The sequence below is a fragment of the Ranitomeya imitator genome, chromosome 5 (genome assembly GCF_032444005.1).
Source record: "Ranitomeya imitator isolate aRanImi1 chromosome 5, aRanImi1.pri, whole genome shotgun sequence".
NCBI classification, from domain to species: Eukaryota; Metazoa; Chordata; class Amphibia; order Anura; family Dendrobatidae; genus Ranitomeya; species Ranitomeya imitator.
In genome coordinates this window covers 706,403,359-706,418,452 of record NC_091286.1, presented here as the reverse complement: position 1 = coordinate 706,418,452, position 15,094 = coordinate 706,403,359, and the positions used below count along the sequence as shown (strand labels likewise).

Sequence of the window (15,094 nt, the reverse complement as noted above, 5' to 3'; positions counted from 1 at the left end):
AAACTGGGGGTTTGGTTAGGAAGTTAGGCAGTCGGAGGGAGGAAGGAGTCCTGACTGGAGGGAGCAGGAGATAGTCAGGAGAGAGGAGCAGACTGGGCTCGGCCCAGGAAAGGAAGGAAGGACACGGAGCTGCGCCTGCACCTGATTGCGGCAGCCTCCAAGGAAAGGACAAGAAAGGAAGTGTGCTGTAGTAAGTGAGCACCGAAGTCATGGCAACAGGAGAATAACCAGTGGGAGACCAGCTAGAAGCAGGCTGCCTCCCACTGAGCGCAGTGCCGGTGGCCGGAACACCGAGGGAGTAATAGACTCTACGCTTTACTTCAGAGACCGGCAGGACAGTCATCTCCAAGTTGGCTGCCTGACCTAAGAACCTAAGCAGACAAGGTGGCAACGCGGAGCAGGGGCGACACTAGGGTCCCTATAAAATAGCCTCAGGCCACCACCGTCATACGAGTTTATCCTATCCATCTGAGGGACAGAGAGAAGAGTAACAAGAGTGAGGACCCTATGGGAGCTAATGCACGTAGGGACCTACTACGTTACTGTGCGCAAGGGGAAGGCTACTGATTTCCACCTGGATAAGGGGACTCTGGAATTGCCATCAGACTGGCCGGACCCTGCCTACCCTGTCATCCGGCACCCGGGACTGTGGATGCTGAAGCCTTCAGTAAAGGTAAAGAGACTGCACGCATTGTGTCCTCGTTATTCACCGCCCCTTGCACCATCCACCATCAACATTTACACTTCTGGGAAGCCCTGGGGATAAACTTCACCTGTGGGAAGGTATACCATCCAGCTGCCATTCCATCACCCCAGTGGACCCCTAAGCAGCGTCGGTCACCCTGACCGAATACCACAGGTGGCGTCACGAACACTTGACAAACTTACATCACCTTGAGTTGGGTGCCCTTTAGCAGGGCCACGGACCGGGTCGGGCCACCGTGACATCCCAGCTGAGGAAACTGAAGGACCCGGTACCGAGTACCCTGCTGCCCTGAGACTGGGGGCCGCTGCACTTGTGCACTATGGCACGGGATATGTTTTCCATAAATAAAGCCTTATTTTAATTGTATTCTGGATCTCTTCATTTTTCGGCTGTCGGTTCTGTCAGACCAAAGGTGTTTTGTATGCGTTAGGAAGTGCCAGTTGTATAATAGGGACAGTGGTGATTTAAATAAATAGACATGCTGCAGTCTGGAAAGATGCTCCACATGTCCGTCTCTGCGGTTGAGCTGCGGACATCGGTGCACACCTAGTGGGCATGGAGTTTCTTGAAATCCCATCCACTATATTATAACATCTGGACGCTGCAGATGTGCTTAGCGTCCAACCCGCAGCATTTACTGACTGTGGGAGCATATCCCAATATATCTGCAAACAGGAAAACACTTTTTTTTTTCAATGAAAAAACTCATCTAAAACACAGGTGACCTGCCAGTGATCTCAGATACAGATTTCACCTGCGTCAAATCCTGAGCAAATACTGAGCCATTTCTGACCATGGAAGCAGACCCTCAGGGTGCGGCACGTGACACATGTGCTCAGTGTTCAGGAGAGTGGAAGCACATGAGGGTCACTGCCACCTCCTTACAGGACCACCAGTGATCAGTAAATCATTAGCTTCTCTATGGATAGATGATTATTTTCTTTATTGGTACAAATCCTTTAAAGTTTCTTATTGAGAGTCCGCATCCATTGCTGTTCATCACTCTCCTGCTGACAATCTCGAGGTCTGTGGCGATACATGCTGTGGGGACACAGACAGAGGAGCATCGGAGTTCCTGACCTTGGAAAGGTGATTCCAGGTGCTAAAACAGAAAAGTGCATACTTGTCAAAATTCATGGATGTTCTTGCAAAACCAGATACCAGGGAGTTGCTGACATGATTATCCCTCTCTGCTAATTATAGTGATGTCTTCATAGAATCCCATAAATTGTGAAATCTATTATCGTGGAAGAGCCCAACCGGTCTTGTATCTTCTCCTCCCATCTTTGTTCCCATCTATAAATGATGTGCTCTTCACCTGGACGACTCATATCTACAGTGCAGACATGGCTCCGGACACCCGATGTCTCATTCTACTCATCCTCTGCTACGCAGGAACCTTAGCACATGACTATGGAAATCCACCACCACCAAATCCATGGAATCCGCCCAATCCACCACCACCAAATCCATGGAATCCGCACAATCCACCACCACCAAAACCATGGAATCCGCACAACCCTCCACCACCACCCAGTAAGTTACAGCCATCAATGGCGAATAGTCTTCTTGGTATCTAAGAACTGGTTGAGTGAAGTCTTCTCTGTTGGGTTTGCTGTCTCATGCCTGAGTTGGACAAAGCTGGTGATGTTGTTCTCTGGTCCAGTGTCCATAGCTGCGTTGAGATGTTGACTCATTGGTAGAGATCTGGCAGCAAAATTGGTCCCATCTTGCTTAAAATTGACCCCATAGAAAACAATAAGATCAATTAGGTCATCAGTTCCCTTTGGGTTATTTTGTGCTGCTTTGATGTTGGAACTGAACATAGGAGAACATGCCTCAAGACGTGACGTCTGGTTGTCTTTACTCATTTGCATCATGTTATGACTCAATTGTTTTTTAAGCCCTTTTTCATTTTTGTGTTTTCATTCCCCTTTTTCCCAGAGCCATAACTTCTTTACTATTCCGTCAGTATGGCCATGCGCGGGCTCGTGTTTTGCAGGACAAGTTGTACTCCACTATTGGATTTAGCATATTGTGTACTCGAAAGCGGGAAAAAAAAAATTCCAAGTGTGATAAAATTACAAAAAAAAGTGCAATTGCACAACAGTTTATGGGATTTTTTTTTTTTTACCATGTTCACTAAATGCTAAAACTGACCTGACACTATCATTTTTCAGGTCATTACGAGTTCATAGACACCAAACCATCTTTTATTTACCGTATATACTCGAGTTTAAGCCGAGATTTTCAGCCCAAATTTTTGGGCTGAAAAGTGCCCCTCTCAGCTTATACTCGAGTCAAGGTGGGTGGCAGGGTCGGCAGGTAAGGGGGTGAGGGCGCTGAGGTATACTTACCTAGTCCTGGCGATCCTGACGCTCCCCCTGCCGTCCCACGGTCTTCTGTGCTGCAGCGTCTTCCCCTCTTCAGCGGTCACGTGGGACCGCTCATTAAAAAAATGAATAGGCGGCTCCACCTCCCATAGGGGTAGAGCCGCGTATTCACTTCTCTAATCAGCGGTGTCGGTGACTGCTGATAGAGAAAGAGGCTGCGGCACCGAAGACCGTGGGACAGGCAGAGGGAGCATCAGGATCGCTGGGACCAGGTAAGTATGTAATATTCACCTGTTCGCGTTCCAGCCGCCGGGCGCCGCTCCATCTTCCCGGCGTCGCTCCATCTTCCCTGCGTCTCTGCGCTCTGACTGTGCAGGTCAGAGGGCGCGATGACGCATATAGTGTGCGCGGCGCCCTCTGCCTGATCAGTCAGAGCGCAGAGACGCCGGAAAGATGGAGCGACGCCGGGAAGATGGAGGCGCCGGGACCGGACACTGGGAGCTGCAAGCAAGAGAGGTGAGTATGTGTTTTTTTTTTTTTATTGCAGCAGCAGCGGCCATGGCACAGAATTATGTGGAGCATCTATGGGGCACAATAAACGGTGCAGAGCACTATATATGGGGCACAGCTATGGGGCACAATGAACGGTGCAGAGCACTATATGGGGCACAGCTATGGGGCACAATGAACGGTGCAGAGCACTATATGTGGCACAGCTATGGGGCACAATGAACGGTGCAGAGCACTGTATATGGGGCACAGCTATGGGGCACAATGAACGGTGCAGAGCACTGTATATGGGGCACAGCTATGGGGCACAATGAACGGTGCAGAGCATTGTATATGGGGCACAGCTATGGGGCACAATGAACGGTGCAGAGCACTGTATATGGGCACAGCTATGGGGCACAATGAACGGTGCAGAGCACTATATGGGGCACAGCTATGGGGCACAATGAACGGTGCAGAGCATTGTATATGGGGCACAGCTATGGGGCACAATGAACGGTGCAGAGCACTATATGGCACAGCTATGGGGAAATATGAACGGTGCAGAGCACTATATGGCACAGCTATGGGGAAATAATGATTTATTTTTATTTTTGAAATTCACCGGTAAATGCTGCATTTCCACCCTAGGCTTATACTCGAGTCAATAAGTTTTCCCAGTTTTTTGTGGCAAAATTAGGGGGGTCGGCTTATACTCTGGTCGGCTTATACTCGGGTCGGTAAATGGTGAAAAAGAAACACCAAATGTGTATTTTTAAAAAATTGTTTTATTTTCATTGGCACAAATGGATGGTGATTTGAACTTTTATATATTTTTTAAAAAACATTTCTTTTTCTACTTTTTGCATGCTTCAATAGCCTCCATAGGAGACTAGAAGCTGCAGTTGTCTAATCTCCTCTGCTAGACGCAGGCAATGATCAGATCACCTGTGTGCAGCAGAAATGCTCACTTGCTATGAGTGCCGACCGCTGGGCAGTGCTCATAGCGATCTGGCTATGACAATCATAGAGGTCTGCTGGAGACCCCGAGTTGTCATGCCAACCCCTAGGCGACCTGCGGACATGTGACACGGGTGCCGATGGGAAGGATTCGTTACATGCTACCGGCATGATCACATTCAATGCCACTATCAGAAATTTTAGATTAAAGGCAATAGCCAAGGGTTCAAGCAGCAGATACTTCTTCTGCTAAAAACTTGTACAAATTGTATAATCCCACGAGGAAGGAAGAATGTTATTGTGCCAATTGCAGAAAATCTTCCTTATTGGTTAGACTGTTCAGACTCTCACGTTTATGGACTAACCTGGGATGGAGTAGTGGTATTGCAACTAGGGTTGAGCGGCTTTTGTTTTTTTAGGGTCGGGTCAGGTTTCACGAAACCCGACTTTCTCAAAAGTCGGGTCGAGTGAAATCGGCCGATCCTATTAAAAAGTCGGTGTCGGGGTCGGCCGAAACACGAAACCCAATGCAGTGCAATGGGATACTAATGGTTCCCAGGGTCTGAAGGAGAGGAAACTCTCCTTCAGGCCCTGGGATCCATATTTATGTGTAAAATAAAGAATAAAAATAAAAAATAGGGATATACTCACCCTCGGACGCGCCCTGGTACTAACTGGCAGCCTTCCTTCCTAAGAATGAGCGCGTGAAGGACCTTCGATGACGTCGCGGCTTGTGATTGGTCGCGTGACCGCTCATGTGACCGCTCACGTGACCAATCACAAGCCGCGACGTCATTGAAGGTCCTTCACGCGCTCATTCTTAGGAATGGAAGCTGCCCGTTACAGTGGTTAGTACCAGGGCGCGTCCGAGGGTGAGTATATCCCTATTTTTTATTTTTATTCTTTATTTTACACAAAAATATGGATTCTGATACCGCAAATATCGGCCGATATCCGATACTTGCGGTATTGGAATGAAACGCGTCTTTTGCGCGAAGATCGCCGACCTCATGGCCAACCCCACACAGGGATCGGGTCGGGTTTCATGAAAGCCGACTTTGCCAAAGGTCGGCGACTTCTGAAAATGGCCGACCGGTTTCGCTCAACCCTAATTGCAACCACTAAGCAGCAAATGCAGGTAGCGTAGTCAGGGAAAGCCAGGGGTCGATACGCAGGAGAAGCAATGTAGTATTAAGGAGCAGCACACAGTATAGTCAAGGATAGCCAAGGGTTGGTACACAGTAGCAGCAGTAGAATCTTGAGACTAAGAAGCAAGTGAACATAAGCTTGGCTAGTAGCTCAATAATCCCACAAGGAATGGAGTGCAATGTCAGGTTTAAATAGGTTGTTCAAACAGGGGGGAGCCAATCAGGAACTCAGGGTGGAGACAATCAGAAGCAACACAGGTGCAAGTATTAGCATAGTTTAACACTGTTTAATATAGGAGTATTTAACACCCATTTGTCCATTGGGGCTTATCTTTTTGCATTTTGCATATGTTGAATGTAATAGCATACATACGTTTATAGCACCCATTATTCTGTATAGGAGCATATAATATTCATTTGTCCACTTGGCTTGATCCTTTTATGCCCTGTATATATATTTTCAATAAGGTGGCTATGAATTAGTTTATATATATATATATATATATTTTTTTTTTTTTTGGGGGGGGGAGGGGGGGTGTTTGGTTTTTCTTTAATACTAGTGAGGTGTTTTATAGCAATACGTCTCTATTTTTAAGACTTTGGTCTTTGTAAACTTTTCCGTATATGTATTTTGGATCACTTGATTTTTTAAAGGTGTATGGTGGCGTATTTCAAGTGCAGACAGCATTTTCTGCGTATGTATTCCCATTGATTGACATATTGTTCTGAAGGTTTTTATTGTTTCTTGAATAATAAAGTATGATTGGTTTTATTGGCATAAGCTTCCTGGTTTCTTTATGATGGATCGTGCTTTAAATTAGGCTTGTAATAGGTGAAATGGTATGTGATATGGTCTTCAATGGAGTATGTAAAATAAGAGGTTGGACAAAGCAATGGCATCACAATTTTTTTTTGTTAAATAATAGATCTTTATTTAGCTTACAAAAACGCATACAAATCCGCATAAAAAACACATGAAAATCCGCAGCAAAAAACGCATCAAATCCGCACAGATTTTTACCTGCGTTTTCTGCCAAGAGAGGAAGAATCTGCGCAGAAAATTCCACAGGCAGATCCACAATGTGTGCACGTACAACAGTCCTTCTCATAATATTCTTTTAGATGTTAATCCTGAAAATGGTTCTGAGCAGGGATATATTATACGCCATTTTTACTGCGCCAGACTTGTTTGGATCTCAATAGCCTCGCTATATTGCTCCTGCAGCGTACCAGCCCATCTGGGGTGAGACAAGTTTCCTGCGATTGTAATAAAGCAAATTGTGAAATTTTATAAGGCATGTGTCATGCTCCCCTCAAAACAACAAAAACTTGGTTGGCTACAAATAGCATCGCTATATCGATACTGCAGCGGAAGAAGTCCATCTGAAGTGGGCAAATTTTCCTGCCATTGTAATACTGCAACATTTTCTCAGCAGCAGTGATGGGTGAACCCCCCGATGTTCGGGATCGGCGGGTTCGCCCAAGTTTTTTTGTAAAGTTGGAGATCGGGGGCCGGAGATGACGCGAACTTGCATTTGAACCCTGAGCTTGAACTTTACAGATATGGGATGGGGTGGGGGTGGGGCTGTAAAAGAGAGAATAAATTAATAATAAACATTATAATTATTAAGACGGACTGACCCGTAGAAGTGCTTATACAGTACGAAACGGCCGTCATCTACACCTGCTCACTTTAGCTCCGTTACTCACTCTCCCTGCCATGGATTTTAAATGAAGATCTAATAATGCGAGGAATTTTTTAACAGATCGGTGAGTGCCTTCCCTTTTCTTCTCATTTATACAAGTGGACTTAAATGTTATATTTTGAAGAGCACCCGAGATCCTGAAGCACAGCATGTAACCGCATGGTTAAAAGATACCCCTAATAATTAGCAGCCTAGCAGTGTTGGCAGTGCCGTCTTCTGTGTCCTTTTCTATATTGCTATAACATTATAATTATACTTACCTGTCCAGCGACAAGTCCTCCCTATCTGCTTCCGGGGCCGCTCATTACTTTCCAATGGAATTCACTGCCCTCGGCATGTGAGGGACATGTGATTTCAGCAGCCAATGACACAAGCCGTTGTGTCAGTACAATGTGGGTGTTTCCTGTGCCCTGATTGGCTAGTCGCAATGTGCATACATTACGTTAGGGAGAAAAAAAATTACTGTCTACAAGAACGCGTCGCCTCTGAGCTTTGCAGACCCCCTCCCCTCATCAAACACGTGCCAAACACTCATGATATCCCACCATTATCGTTGTTAAAGTGCTGAGAATACTTTTGTGACAATGCAAATATTTTCCCGCACTTTTTACCAAATGTTACCGATTTTATAAAATTTTGCTTGTGTTTCTGCTCAGGAATCCGAATGTGCCATATTCGTGCTGAATTTATGTTTGGCGATCGTTTTCCTAACAAAATCGCTCATCACTAGTCCCTATTATAGTGTTTCTGCTCTTGTGAAATCGATGCCAGTTTGGTGGTTTCTGCCACTAATAGTTAGAAGTGTGGAGACTCCTGATTAGGTCTCCATATGATGGGTTGCCCGTAGTGGAAGAGATGTCGGTCCCCATTATGATATTTATACTCTGGTGAAATTGATGACACTTCGGTACTGTCAGGCCCTAATATTTTTAAATTTGAAGACTCCCGATTGGGTCTCCAATCCATTTGCTGGGTTGGCTGAAATGGAAGAGGTGTTGGTCCCCATTATACTAGTTCTACTCTGGGGAAATTGAGGCCACTTAGGTGCCTGCCCCTAAATATTTTAAATTTGAAGACTGATTGGGTTTTTCTGCAGGGCTGGTTGCAGTAGAAGAGCTGTACGTCCCCATTATACAACTTAATCTCTATTGAAATTGATGCCAATTTTTTTATGTCTGCCACAAATTATTGGAAATGTGTAGACTCCTGGTTGGGTCTCCTTCATGTATGTTGCCTGTAGCAGTAAGCCTACAAGACCGGTAGGCCTCCACCACCTTTGAGTAATGTCACTGGTGATGACTGTATTACCTGTACACTATACATTATATACAGAGCTCCTGAGTATAATGTCACCAGTGATCACAGTATTACCTGTACACTATACATTATATACAGAGCTCCTGAGTATAATGTCACCGGTGATCTCCGTATTACCTGTACACTATACACTATATACAGAGCTCCTTTGTATAATTTAACTGGTGATCACTGTATTACCTGATGATCACTGTATTTTCCTGTATAATAACACTATATACAGAGCTCCTGTGTATATTGTTACTGATGATCACTGCACTGCCTGCACACTTACACTATACACTCTACACTATATACAGAGCTCTTGTTTATGTCACTGGTATGAATACCAATGCTATTAGTATTATGGTTTGTATTCATTATCAGTATTGTAGTGTTCAGTCACTATGTGGTGTTAATTTGTGGTGTGGACACAGTGTGGCGGTACTTGTCCTTTGCATTTGGTATTATTCGGTCACTGTGTGATGATAACATGTGATCTAGTCAAGGTGTGGAAGTATTTGTCCCTTGTATGTGGTGTTATTCCATCACTATGTTGTGGAATATGTAGTCTAGTTATGGTGTGGCGGTATTTCTCCTTGTATGTGGTATTATTTGGCTGCTATATGCTTGTAATATGTGGTATTATTCAGTCCCTATCTAGTCTGTTCATGGTGTGGCGTGTTTGTTCCTTGTATGTGGTATTATTCAGTCACTAAGTGGTAGTAATATGTGGTCTGTTCATGTTGTGGTGGTATTTCTTCCCTGTATGTGCTATTATTCGATCATTATGTGGTCTGGTTATGGTGTGATGGTACTTCTTCTTGTATGTGGTATTAGTCATTCACTATGCGTTCTAGTCATGGTGTGGTGGTATTTCTTCCATCTATATGGTATTATTCGATCACTATGTGGTCTGTTCGTGGTATGGCGGTAGTTGTTCCTTGTATGTGATATTATTCAGTCACTATATGGTCGGATCATTGTGTGGCGTATTTGTTCCTTGTATGTGGTATTATTTGGTCACTATGTGGTCTGGTCATGGTGTGGTGGTATTTCTTCCCTGTATGTGGTATTATTGGCCTTGGTATAGGGTATTGTGCTGTGTATGGCGGTCATTTGTCCTCTCTGATATTAATCAGGAGAAGATTCCTTATTTCCATTAGAGATTAAATACTTGGAACAAGATGTACTTACTGGGGTTCTCCTGTGGAAAAAAGTGACCACCTGTCCACAGGAAAAGTGATGATGTATTGATTGGTGGGGGTCTGACTACTTGGACCCCTTCAGCAAAATGTGGAACTTTTATCCCCATTAGACTGGAGCGTTATGTGCGACTTGACCACTGATTCATTCATTCCTTCAGTGGCTGCACTTATTATTTCTGAAAGCCCCAAAGCGAATAAATGGAGCTGCGGTCAGACATCCACCTGCTGCTGCATTATAAAATGGGCATAAGTGTCCTATCAGGGGTAAAAGTTCCTCATTGTTCCGATCGGTGAAGTTTCCCATGGTGGCCCTAAATGATCACCTATCCTATATGTAGAGCCCATGGATCGGTGATAGCTTGTTTTACCAAAGATCCCATAATTGTACATCCCAGTTATGGTGGCACGCAGTAGATGTGCAAGAGCCGCCTGTGTTTTAGAGTCGATGCTCCACTATAACAGGGATAACAGCTGACGAGTATTTGCATATAGTAGGGTGGGCCCCAGACACCCCAGTCCGACCCTGGTCAGGAGCACCCAGCAGGATCAGAAGTTCAGAGCTGCACTCACCATTCTGCTGGTGGAGGCACTGTGTACATATTTTAGATATTCTGTACTGATTTGACCTTATCCTTTTTGTGTTAATTTAGTGACTATTATTTTTTTTTTGCAGAGGAAAAGCCGGGATCATGCCCAGCGCAATGGAGCAACTGCCTAGGACGAATGAAACCTGGAAGATGCAAATATGACCAGGATTGTCCATCCAATCTGAAGTGCTGCTCCCCCGAATGTGTGCCACAGTGCACTAGAGGTGCGTGCTCTGCCCCTGCTGGATGCCTCTTTTACCCCCTAGCTGCTGTGTAGGTCGCGTCACTCAGAAGTTTATGTATATTTTGTAGTTAAACCCGGGAACTGTCCAACGGTGAATACATTCGCACCCTGCACTAAGCCTTATTCCGTGGTAAAGTGCAAAGATGACTATTCGTGTCCTGGGCGACAGAGGTGCTGTGACCTCGGCTGTCGGATGCTGTGCTCGGATACTGTAAGTATCAGCCGTGTATTCTCCATGTGCAGCTCTCCCCACCCTCCCCCAGCGGGAAGTCCCAGCACCACCTCACACTACGGCCAGATTCAGCATTGCCTTGGCACCTGTTTTTTGGTTTAGTTGTGTGTGTTTTGTACCAAATTTATTATTCAATCTGCGCCTTTTTTCTTAAGTCTATTTTATATGTGCTCCTCTGGGTTTTTTTCTTTTTCTCTTTGTGGGCAAGATTTGGCAATTCCAGATGTTTTCGCCAGATTCATCAATTTCTATGTTGTAAAACGTCTTAATATCTGGCGCAGCTTTACTCCAGTTCCTGCCCGTGGTGTATTATTTTTCACAAATTATTCTCCAATCTGCACAACTTGCTAGTTTTGGTGCCTAAAAGACAGAAATTAAAAATGTTTTAACTTGCGCCAAATTCATGAATTGCATGCGCCATGTTGAAGAATTTGGAGCAATAAACAGCAACTAGCACCATAAGACCAAAAACGAGAGTGACTTAAGAAAACCCCCGTAACTGATGAATTGAGGCCTGTATCTCTCTGTAGATCTTAGTGGTTGTCAGGCATTGAAGCGGATATACGGGAAGAGAGAAAAGACTCTACTTTATATTCTAGAAACAGCGCCACCCCAGTACATGGTTATGTTTGGTATTGCAGTTCATGAAACATTATATTTCTGCCTCAGCCAATCAGCTGCTTGTTATACCCAGCTAATCATCTGTTTATTCTGGCCACACCCAGCTAATCAGCTGCTTATTATAACCCCGTCCAATAAACTGCTTATTCTCACCCCATCCAGCCAATTAGCTTCTTATTCTCACCCCATCCAGCCAATCAGCTGCTTATTCTCACCCCATCCAGCCAATCAGCTGCTTATTCTCACCCCATCCAGCCAATCAACTGCTTATTCTCACCCCATCCAGCCAATCAACTGCTTATTCTCACCCCATCCAACCAATCAGCTGCTTATTCTCACCCCATCCAACTAATCAGCTGCTTATTCTCACCCCATCCAACTAATCAGCTGCTTATTCTCACCCCATCCAACCAATCAGCTGCTTATTCTCACCCCATCCAGCCAATCAACTGCTTATTCTCACCCCATCCAGCCAATTAGCTGCTTATTCTCACCCCATCCAGCCAATCAGCTGCTTATTCTCACCCTATCCAGCCAATCAGCTGCTTATATTCTCACCCCATCCAGCCAATCAACTGCTTATTCTCACCCCATCCAGCCAATCAGCTGCTTATTCTCACCCCATCCAACCAATCAATCAGCTGCTTATTCTCACCCCATCCAACTAATCAGCTGCTTATTCTCACCCCATCCAGCCAATCAACTGCTTATTCTCACCCCATCCAGCCAATTAGCTGCTTATTCTCACCCCACCCAGCCAATCAGCTGCTTATTCTCACACCATTCAGCCAATCAACTGTTTATTCTCACCCCATCCAGCCAATCAGCTGCTTATTCTCACCCCATCCAGCCAATTAGCTGCTTATTCTCACCCCATCCAGCCAATTAGCTGCTTATTCTCACCCCATCCAGCCAATCAGCTGCTTATTCTCACCCTATCCAGCCAATCAGCTGCTTATATTCTCACCCCATCCAGCCAATCAACTGCTTATTCTCACCCCATCCAGCCAATCAGCTGCTTATTCTCACCCCATCCAACCAATCAATCAGCTGCTTATTCTCACCCCATCCAACTAATCAGCTGCTTATTCTCACCCCATCCAGCCAATCAACTGCTTATTCTCACCCCATCCAGCCAATTAGCTGCTTATTCTCACCCCACCCAGCCAATCAGCTGCTTATTCTCACACCATTCAGCCAATCAACTGTTTATTCTCACCCCATCCAGCCAATCAGATGCATATTCTCACCCCATCCAGCCAATGAGCTGTTTATTCTCACCCCATCCAACCAATCAGCCAAATCATCTCTCCCAGGCAAGTAACTACATATAATCAAACTCCTCTCGGACCCCTGTACAATGTGCCATCCACATGTTCACATAGACCCCCAGCACTGCTATATATACCATATTCTGTCTTCTCGACTTCTATAGATTAATCATAATTTTCTTTCTTTCAGGTTTAAAACAAGATGGAAAACATCGGCGGTGGGAAATGGTGATGATCTGCTGCCGTGTGACTCCTGCCTCTAATAAATACATCATTCCCCATCTTTGTTCTGTGACTTTCATCTCATTATTTTCTGATAATTATAGAGATAATACAGAAAATATCAGTCCGGTACATTATAGAGATTTTAATAGGAAAGAAAAGATGGTTATAAAATCCAGAAAGAAACGTTATTTTACTTCTCCAGCCACCGCCGATCTCTGTCCCGTACTGAAAGTGGTGACTAGAGATGAGTGAATATGTTTGAAAAATATTAACAAATCCGAATTGGTGCCATATTGGTGCCGAATTTATGTTTGACAATCGTTTCCGAACATATTCGCTCATTTCTACTCCCATTGACTCAATGGCATTTGGCTATGTTTGGCGAATGTGGCAATTATAATCCGAACCGAATATTTAAAAATTCGCTCCTCACTAGTGATGACATCACGCATGTGATCATGTCACATGATCGCTGAGGCTAACGATTGGCTGCAGCATCAGGTGACTGATGTCATCACTTTCTGTTGGGTAATGGGTCAGGCATTATTGAGTTATTTCCTGTTTCTTCAGCTCATTTACATAACAAGTAATTTTCTGAGTTGTTGGTAAGAACTTTTCTAATCACAACCAAGGACTCAAAAACCTGCAGATATTCCAGCTGTGAGGAATAGAGATGAGTGAATCTGTTCGGAAAACGTTCGCCAATTTCAAATTTGGCCTGAACGTAGCACATTCCGATTCGTGTTCGCTTTCACAAGTCAGCAAAATTTGGTCACAGTTCAGCAAATCACCTCGTTTCCACTAATGCTTATGTTATTAATTTGGTTAGGATAGTGGTGCTGTATGATGAGCTGCGGGTCAGTGTTTGATGAGGGGAGGGGGTGAGGAGAGGTTAGAGGAGCGTCACATGCTTTTTATTTCCCCCCTTAATTTTCTGTGTGTTGATTCCGGCAGCCAATCAGGGCACAGAAAACATCCACAATGTCATGACACAAGGTCATTTGTGATTGGCTGCTGAAGTCACATGTACCTGGCCATATAAAGAGCGGATATCTTGTTTTGATAGCACAATTGTCTGAGTCACAGTGCAGAAAGGCCTCTCCTGTGCTAGTGCTGGTGCTGAAAGTGAACTTGTCAGTCAAATAGATAGGATCCTGTCCTGCGTGAAATCCACCTTCCGGCATCGAAGTAGATTGTGAAAAAACTGTGTGGCAATCTCCAGAGACTCCATTAGCTAGTCCAAATAGTTTGTGATAAAACTGTGTTTCAGAGACAAAGCAGAATGCCAGATTTCCAAGTAAAAATCGTTAGGTATAACAGTGTTGTTCAGGCACACTATCTGTCATGGTTAGGACATGGTTAATGTCCTGTTCTCTCAGGGTTAATGTTGTTGGCCTCTCTTTTATACTCACTCCTAGCTGGGTTTCTCACTCAGCTATATATTCTGCTTTAGTCTGCGTGCTTGACCCCTGGAGTGTGTCCTCTGTTCCTCTGGATTACTTAACTCTGGCTTTGCTTCTGATTATCCCATGTCTCTCCCTTTTGGTACCTCGTGATCTCCTGGCCCCAATTTTTGCTTGTTTGATAAGTCTCTAGTGTTTATCCCTTCTCTGTTCCCCAGCGTCTGACTCCACCCCTTGACCTCCTCCCACTCTGTCACATGTCTAAGGTCCTGTTGGTTACCAGGTTTGTAGCCCAGCATTTAGCTCAGCTCCTTTGCTGCTGTGTTTATAATGTCTTCCACAGGTCCCTATTAAAACTTGTGGGGACGGTTAGAGAAGATTCCTCATCCAATGTTCCGCCGGTATTGGTAGAGGGTCATCTGGAGTACGAGGTAGGAATCATCATTGATTCACGGTGGGTTGCGTCGAAGGCTTCAAGGGACACTATCACCTGAATTTGGAGGGAACAATCTTCAGCCATGGAGGCGGGGTTTTTGGGTGTTTGATTCACCCTTTCCTTACCTGCTGGCTGCATGCTGGCTGCAATATTGGATTGAAGTTCATTCTCTCCATAGTACACGACTGCGCAAGGCAAGATTTTCCAGGAAAAATCCCCAGCTAGATAA

General features: G+C 44.9%; 1 protein-coding gene across 1 annotated transcript; it reads left to right on the top strand.

The window, feature by feature from the left end:
• The first annotated feature begins 2,028 nt into the window (after nucleotides 1-2,028).
• On the top strand, nucleotides 2,029-13,084 carry LOC138638878 (WAP four-disulfide core domain protein 5-like). Its single transcript, XM_069728582.1, has 4 exons — nucleotides 2,029-2,242; nucleotides 10,520-10,657; nucleotides 10,746-10,888; nucleotides 12,992-13,084. Exons 1-4 carry the CDS (start codon nucleotides 2,053-2,055, stop codon nucleotides 12,995-12,997), a joined length of 477 nt encoding a protein of 158 aa, XP_069584683.1. The 5' UTR covers nucleotides 2,029-2,052; the 3' UTR covers nucleotides 12,998-13,084.
• The last annotated feature ends 2,010 nt before the right edge of the window (nucleotides 13,085-15,094 follow it).

Coding starts and splice junctions, on each gene's coding strand:
- LOC138638878 (XM_069728582.1), top strand. CDS start 2,053: ATGGCTCCGGACACCCGATGTCTCATTCTACTCATCCTCTGCTACGCA. Junction 2,243..10,519: donor CAACCCTCCACCACCACCCA/GTAAGTTACAGC, acceptor TTTTTTTTGCAG/AGGAAAAGCCGGGATCATGC. Junction 10,658..10,745: donor TGTGCCACAGTGCACTAGAG/GTGCGTGCTCTG, acceptor TATATTTTGTAG/TTAAACCCGGGAACTGTCCA.